Genomic DNA, 8,382 nt, shown 5'->3' on the forward strand with positions numbered 1-8,382 from the left:
GATAATCTCTGGAGAAGTAGCACTGTTTGCACTATGGAAGTAACTTCGCTTGTCTTTTTATCCCTCCTAATTTCTGCAGGGACTACTGGAAAACTCATTTCACGTGATGGTATGTTCTAATCAAAACTTTCTTCTGTTAAAAAATATCCCAGAGGTTACATCCTCTAGATATAAAAAAAGCAGAGGGTATTTCTTCCTCTCATTATTTTTCAGTTAAGTTTTTCCTAGGAGACCAAGTCCATTCCCTTCCACCGCAGTAGCGCTGCTGTTTTGAAAACATGTTCCACAGTTTGACTTGTTCTGCCTGTGCAGAGGTGCAAAGGCATGTAGGAAGCAAAAGTGCACAGAGCTTGCCCAGTCTCTCCAGCAATGACACAGCACCCAGGCAGAACATAACCATTAGAGTTCCTAACACCAGAGAGAAGAGCAACTGCTCTAAGTCCTGTGAGCCAAGCAATGAGTTTAAATGAGAATTGCGCAATGTTTGCTCCTGAGCTTTCTAATGGCGCAGGGACAGTCAATCCTGCAGGCACATCACAGAGTTCAGTCATCAGGAACTCAAAACAGGAACACTGAAATACTCAACTGTTTCTCTGGCTGGCTGCTTCTCAGATTTACCTTCACAAAGGGAAATGAAAAACAATTGATTCACAAGGTCAGAAAAGGACTGTTGTTTTCCTGACCATTGCAGACATAGTCTTACACTGCAGACCCCAGACTGGAACATTGTTTTCTTAGCATACATAATTTTTCATTTTAACTGAGAAATATTCTCATTGGCATGCTGTAAAGGCTGCAGGTTAGAGCAAAGTGGAAGCCTGATGCAGGAGACAGTTCCTGAATGTCAGTGTATGTAGCCAGCTATTGGAAACAGGCCATATTTAGAAACACAGTATCATAGAACTATTGAGGTCTTAATAAAACTATTAAAGCATTTAAAAAATTGAATAGTATTGTTTTATCATTTACTAAACTGCTTTCAGTCACTTGTTGCAGAAAAAGTATTCTGCAGCTTGTCAAATAATCGGCAGATAGAAGGTTTGGTTTGGTTTGGTGATTTTTTTCCAATAAACCAACCTATATTTCACTAAGAAGTTACTGACTAAGAATTTTCTGGTTACTCTAAAGTGGCGCTACCTGGAGATTATTTAGAAGAAGAGAAGGAAGATACTGATGATGATGAAAAAATGATTAATGTAAACAAAGTCCTGGTAAGAAGATCATATAAACTAGCAAAACAAAGTGAAGTTGCAAAATATAGACATTCTGTTACCTCAGGATGGGGTATTAAAAATTTTATGTGAGGTGGAATCCTCCCTTTTACATATATTTTATATAATGTTTGTGGTCTCTACTCATAGTATTGTTTCACAGAGTCACTGTCTCCACACAAACCAACTGACTGGCTTATACATTCATACAAATTCAGTGGGGTTTTCCTAGTAACAGGATGGGATAAATGTTAGCTATGTCCTTGGAACAAAACCCTGTTCTTTGGTCATGCAATGGCATGCCTAGTGCTTATAGATGGGAGAGAAATGAAAGGGCTATCTATGGTGAGAAAAGAGTGGACTATAGAACACCTCAAGGACAAAGTCAGCTTGGCTCTTTTTCTGGCAATATTTGAATTATATAGGTTTGTAATACCAGCCTATTACTGTGTTAGAGAATGGAATTATAAAATACTCCTGTAAGGAAAAGATTTTAGTTAACAGTTTTTTTCTTCTAATGCATCAGGAAGGGTAAGATTGAAGAGAGAGGAACTATGCTGTACTATTCAGTCCCTGAACTAATCACGTTCAGAATTTGTACTAATTTATAAGCATGTTGTACACTGGAAACAAAACAGGTTATGAATAAAAAAAAAATAAAAGAAGAAACATGTTACATGTGGACTTCAGAATACTCATTTCAATTGCAATTTAGACAGTTACAGAGTAGAGCAATCTAAACTTTTGAAGAGAATGGTTGGTTCCTTTGTGAAAATGACTGTCAGTTAAGCACAACTAGGTAGTTTGGAAACCATTTCTCTCACCTGAATGTGACTGTGTGAATACTCCTATTTCCTTTGGAAAATGCCAAAATTATATGGCAAAGATAAGCATTTAACTTAATATGCATAGAAATTTCTTCAAGCACACTTCTGTCCTGGTTCGATGATGGAAAGGATCTGCTAAGGAAGAGTATTCAGAGTTTGCAGGAGAAATGTAAGTAGCAGAAGGTATCACTGGTGCAGTGGGAAACTATATACTACGTTTTAAGAATCCTCTTATCCTACTTGCTGCTCGCTGGTGACCTTTGTGATCACCAACATGGTGTTTAAAGATAGCCCACATATAGTTAAGTGCAGAAAATAAGTAAAGCCACAGCACTGTGTACAGATCGGCAAAGTCCCTTTCCAGTTCTGCCTGAATCATTCCTTTAAGACAGTTATGTTACAATTTAAACTTAGCAATTGATGATTATGAAAATGAACTATAATAGTAATGTGGTTTTTTGCTGAGTGACCAGTTGCATATAGGAAGTGACATGCTGATCATGGCTATTACACTTATCAACTCTGCCAACAAGTGTGAAAGATGGTCTCAGGTTAAAAATTAACTCATCCAGAGCATCACAGGCAAATAGCACATTGTCTTCCATACATGGCCATCAAATATCAAATATGAACATGGAAAATGCTCTTGACTTTATACATAGACTAGGATTTTCGCGGGTACTTAATTTCTGCTCCTAAGAGATTGACCCAGCCTAACTTCAGCCTCTTTATTATAACTGCTTGTAGCAAAATTCATCACCAAAGGAGAAGAGGAGAGTTTCCAGGAAGAGCAGGAACTAGGTAACAGCTAATGGGTGTTTTCATTGGCATTTCTAGTATTATACCATCACATTCTGGCTTGACATGCTGATCTGACATGAATTTCTCAGTTTCACTGAGCTCAAGACCAGGTGTTCTTTTGCCATTTGTGGGTTCATAATATACCTATTTGAAGTTTTCCATCTGTTAATCACTGCAGAATTGCAGACTACTGCAGAATAAAACACACAGTTGTTTGGGGGTTGTTTTGTTTTGTTGTTTGCTTGTTTTTTTTAAGAAAGCAGTTATTACCACTTTTCCAAACATGTTTGCTAATAACCTACTTTCATTTCCATTTCCTCTAGCTTTCAGACTTTTGTCAATGATGAAGCAGGTTCCATAGGCATGCCTCATCTCCTTCCATTTCAGATGTTGAAATTCCAGATTTTTTTTTCTCTGCTTTATTTTAGGAATCATATTTGCAGCTCTTTCCTTTTTTCTTTCCAGAACCCAGACTTGGACCCCATTACCTTACACGACAGAACCATGGTGAAGAACCACCTTTGGACAGTATGGTAGAGGACTCAGCAAAAGGTTAAATATAAGTTAAATTCTTCTAACTAGACAGTGTAAGAACAACATCAGTTCTAAATACGGTGGGCAAAAATGAAATGAAAAAGAAACTTGAAATCAAGAGACATTTTCACATCTTCATCTGAAAATCATATAAGAAGTAAGAACCTTTAGGCAAGCCCTTTCTTTGAGACACACAGTTATTAGGAGGTAAACAAACAAAAGTCCCAAGACAGTGAAACTCAGCATGGGGCATATTAGTAAGCTATAGAAAAAGTAATGAAGTACTTTGAATCTGAAAACATGCTTCTACCCCAAAACTTTGAAGAATGCTTTAGTTTGTGTGTCTCTTGTTTTCGTACCTCCAGTTACATTTTATTACTACTTTGCAGCTGAGACGGAATGTTAAGTGTATTCTCAAATGTACAGATGAAGTTCAGTTTCTACTAACTTGAATGGAAGACACACATTTGTGTGCAAAATCTGGCCTCTGAAATTGTGTGTGGTTTATCCATATTGACTGCTGGATGAAACAGCAGCATATGCTTTCTGTATCTCTGCGGGAAAAAAAAAAATAATGGGAAAAAACAAAACCCAAACAAAACAGTTTGTTTCTATTTCTGAATAGCTAGAAAAAAAATATACCAGCTTTGTTTCATTTTCTAAAGTGGGCTTTTAAGCAAAAGCATTTTTATAAACAAAACTGTAAGGAAGGAAATTATCCTAAAAGGTTCATTTCTTCTTTGAGTTTGTATATGGGATGATAAATGGTGAAATAAAAGGTTATTGCTTATATGTAAGGTTTTCCCTTGTGGAAAACCTCCAGTAATTACTCCAGTGACACTGGAGTATTACTGTATCTTACATCTTTCAGATCCAGAGCCAAATTTATAAAAGTTTATGAGAATGTCTCTGAATGTAATAGAAAAGCACAAATAGGGAGTTTCACCTTGATAGATAAAAGTAACTTTACGACTGCTTTGGAGCCCTTCTTTGACTGAGAATTAGTCATCACTTAAAAGCTTTAGAGTCCTAAATGAAAAAGATCTGATTGGTGCTGCTTATTAGAACAAATTGCCCTTAGGAAAGTTGAGAAGGTCTAGGAGAAACTGATTTTGGTTTAGAACTGTACAAACTATAGCAAAACTAGGGTACATATGTAGTCTTAAAAAGCAGTAAAAAACCCTTAAAATGTTAAGACAGAGTTATCAGCTCGCAGAGGGCTCCTAGTTTCATTCCTTTTCACAGAAGTAACAGTGTTGCAATTGTGTTGCAGCAGTCACACAGAAATTGGTTTAAATTCTAGAACAGCCAACTGCTAGCAAATAATTTGTAATCCCACTTGTTTCTCTTGAAACAAAAGAATTAGCTACATATTCAAATAACAGTCAATGGAAATGCACAAAATAGATGGACTTTTTTACTTAAATCGAAGACATTTTTATCATCAAACATGAGCATATAATCAATTCCTTATCTCAGTGACATCATATACCATCCACACAATGTATTAAAAAAAAAATCCAAATAAGAATATAGTATAACTTTCTTGATTGGTTTTGTGGTTTTGCACACAGTAAGTTAGGAGCATGTAGAATTGATGGTTCCATGGATGTTTTAGACCACCGCATCTCCTCAGAGGTGAAAAAATACGCTCTTTCATAATTCAGAGTCCGTATCTCAATATCTCCATAGTCCCTGGGGCCTGCTAAACTTCCATGAGAGTTACCCTTTATGATGGATACAAATCACATCTAGGATGATTGTAAGACAGGCTTTTGGCTAATTCATCAATAACTAAATGGATCTGGGTTTTCACAGGCCTAGTTCTTTTATGAGGAAGTGCTTATTTTTATTAGCAAATGGCACAGATATAAATAATTTTTATGTATCTTACTTTGTCCAGGACACTACCCACATGCATTCTAGTGGTGTCGTGTGCTTTACTGTTGTAGTGTCAGACACTGCTGACCCACTTAGAAAGAACACAGATCAAGAAGGCTACAAAGAAGATGTTAAAGTAAGAGTAATGCTGGCTGTGTCATGTACAACTCTTATCTGCTCCTTCATGTTTGTGTCATGCTGTTTTATAGCTTTCATCAAGTACAGAATGAAAAAGGGGTAAGTTCTCCAGTTATGTGCTGGGATTTATTATTTGGATAGTAAAACAAGGTGCTATTCCATAAGATTAAAGACTGCATGAAAACGTGATAAAAGCTCAGAAAGATTGTACACAGATATAGATAATTTGCTTCCTTTTTCCCCCAAAACTGAAAAGTGAAGGCAGAAATTATTAAAAAAATAAAAAATTACATTATTACCAAAGACAAGAAAAATAATATATGTACGAAACATTTCCTAGCTAGTTGAGATGCTCTCTCTTTTGTCAGTTCAAATATTGGGGGGAAAAAAGTAATTATTCGTCTTCAATAGTATCTGTTAAGTTTCTATTGGATTCCTCTGGATAGAATAATGTAATTATTTTTGTTCTGCATTTTAGGATTTTTTGTGATAAACTCAGATGCTCACAGGAAAAAAACAGAAACAATCTGTATCTTTCCTGGAACATGTGAAGAGCAGTCCTGATGCTTCTGTTTCCACAGCTGCAGAAAATGGCCTATGGGGTGAGAATGGGAAAAACACAATATCAGATACATCACCTGTCACAAACACTGTAGTTTATATACCACAAATTTCCAGTGCACCGAGTCTCCCCAGTAGTTTCTCAGATGAAGACTTAAATAGAGACCAAAACTAAGCAGAATCTCATTGACAGTGACTGACAAGCTTTCCAAATCAGATGCTGGTATTCACGCACTGTGTTTATACAAACATTATGATTCACTAAATTTGTAACTTGAAATTTCATGACAGGACAGAATAAACATTACATTCTGATAAGACAGTGATGAGACATTAAAATCAGACCACAGATATTTGCAGGCAAACATTAACTGCTTCATAATCAAGAACCAGGAGATACAGCCATAGCCAGAAGGCAGCTCCACATTATTCCTCACGCTGAAAAGGAACAGTTGGAATACAGTAACTTCTTAAATGAAGTCAAGCAATCCAACATTAGTGACACACACTGAATAATAATATAGTGATAGATCTCTAAACAATGCTTACTTTGTAAATCAGGATTATTCTTTTTTAGCAATAACTATCTTTTTAAACAAATACCCTTAGGTAAATGTATGTGAGCATACGTGCATTTTGGAATCTTTGTGTACATAACAGCCCTCTATGCTGTTTGTATGTATATAAGAACATGCAAGCCCAAATAACTGCTTCCCAAATGGAAGCAATACAAGATTTCTTTTTCTCCATGGTTTCTTATATATTGGTATTTAGTTATTATCTTTAGCACCTGACAGAGCAGCCTTCCCATTTCCAGCCAGCAGGGGTCATCAGCAGCCCATTTTCTGTTAATTTCTTCATTCTTTTCCTTGGTTTTCTTGGCGGTGGGTTGGTTGGTTGGGTTTTGGGGGTTTTGGTTTTTTTTTGTTTGGTTGGTTGTTTTTTTTTATTTGTTTTTCACGTTTTGAAATTGCCCCTGACTATCCAAAATTAAAGTCTTGCCTTACGGGTGCTACTTTAACTCAGCTCATCTGTATTGGCTGATAGCGTTGATGACTAAACCTACCAGAATTAGTAGGAAAAGAATACAGAATAGCATATGAAAAATGATGGCACTGTTCTGCAGATTCCCAGTTAGACTGGGAATTCACTTTGTGAATAGCAAGAGCAAGTCCAATCCCTTGCTCTTAAAAGCATGACAAAAATCAGTGAAGTTTCAAGGTAGGGCAGCAAAGATCATCAGAGTATGAAACTGCTTCCACAATAGCAGCCGTAAAAGTGGGCTGGAAGAGTATGTGTTGGTAGGAGGAGGGGAGAATCTATTATAAATATTGAGTGCCACAGGTAAAACAGATTGCAGTTGAATTTAAGTTGTGGATGCCCCCTCCCTGGCAGTGTTCAAGGCCAGGTTGGATGGGGCTTTGAGTAGTACGGTCTAGCGTGAGGCATCCCTGCCCATGGCAGGGGGTTGGAACTAGAATTTCTTTAAGGTCCTTTCCAACCCAAAACATTTTATGATTCTATGACTACCTGGTCACAGAGTACCCATAGAATTTATTACTCCAGTAATAAAAGCACGGAGCATCAAATGAAATCCACAGGAGCCAGGTTCAAAGCATGTAAGAGGTGCTGTCCTTGCAGTGTGTAGCGAGTAGACTTAGACATGCTGTTGCACGTTCTGAACAGGTAAGCTCAGCAAACCCTCTGCTCAGAGGCCTGGAGTGTACTCCAGGGGAGACGTGCATACTCCTGCTCTGTCTTCACAGCCCTCTGTTTTCGCATGGCTTCTGGCCGCTGCCGGAGGCAGAGCACTGGGGCAGACGCTCCTGGTGCGAACTCATCCCGACTTTTGCTTCCGTCGACAGGAGCTACTGCGTTCAGGGCAGGAGGACAGGCCCGCAGATCCAGGAGGCCTCTCGACGAAACGCTGGCTCTCCTTCTGTCCGGCCCAGAGGGCTCCTGCCGGCAGCCTTGACACCCAGCTGACAGGTACAGACCTGCAGCCGGGCACCCACCCGCGGAACGAGCAGCACTGCCCCGCGGAGAGCGGGTGTCCCGCCCGCTGCCACCTCACATCTTTTCCTGCAGCTAGGGCTGCAAGCCTGAGTCATAGCACGGCTCCCCGCAGCTCTGTTCTTTCCCCTAAGTGGAGGCGGGACACCCGCTCCCCACTCCGCCACCGCGAACACTGACTCACCCCTGCATTCCCTTCGCGGAGACATCTCCTCACTGGCTGGGGAGGCCCAGGCCCCTTCGCCTTTGCCAGCTCCTACCGCGGCTCCCTGTTCCCTTAGACGGGGCGGCAGTGCCACCCCATCCCTATCCCTGCCCTTCCCTTCCCTACACCTATCATCCCTTCCCTTCGCTGCACTCCCTTTCCCTTTCTTTCTTCCTTTCTCTTTCCATTTTCTTTTTCCCTTTTCCTTTTC

The 8,382-nt window shown here is 39.2% G+C and overlaps 1 protein-coding gene across 1 annotated transcript; it reads left to right on the forward strand.

Annotated features, from left to right (window-relative positions):
- LOC133277085 (uncharacterized) lies at positions 1-7,939 on the forward strand. Its single transcript, XM_061468648.1, has 7 exons — positions 1-109; positions 2,124-2,207; positions 2,786-2,839; positions 3,305-3,367; positions 5,326-5,491; positions 5,871-5,921; positions 7,720-7,939. Exons 1-7 carry the CDS (start codon positions 34-36, stop codon positions 7,937-7,939), a joined length of 714 nt encoding a protein of 237 aa, XP_061324632.1. The 5' UTR covers positions 1-33.
- The last annotated feature ends 443 nt before the right edge of the window (positions 7,940-8,382 follow it).

Source organism: Pezoporus flaviventris, unplaced genomic scaffold (assembly GCF_033815535.1).
Source record: "Pezoporus flaviventris isolate CSIRO_AGI_PZ_B2104156 unplaced genomic scaffold, CSIRO_AGI_Pfla_v1 ptg000050l, whole genome shotgun sequence".
Taxonomy (NCBI): Eukaryota; Metazoa; Chordata; class Aves; order Psittaciformes; family Psittacidae; genus Pezoporus; species Pezoporus flaviventris.

What these genes read in the sequence shown, in the direction of transcription:
- LOC133277085 (XM_061468648.1), top strand. Translation starts at nt 34, where the DNA reads ATGGAAGTAACTTCGCTTGTCTTTTTATCCCTCCTAATTTCTGCAGGG. An exon ending in AAAACTCATTTCACGTGATG is followed by an intron (nt 110 to 2,123) that starts GTATGTTCTAAT and finishes TAATATGCATAG; the next exon opens with AAATTTCTTCAAGCACACTT. An exon ending in GAAAAAAACAGAAACAATCT is followed by an intron (nt 5,922 to 7,719) that starts GTATCTTTCCTG and finishes CTGTCTTCACAG; the next exon opens with CCCTCTGTTTTCGCATGGCT.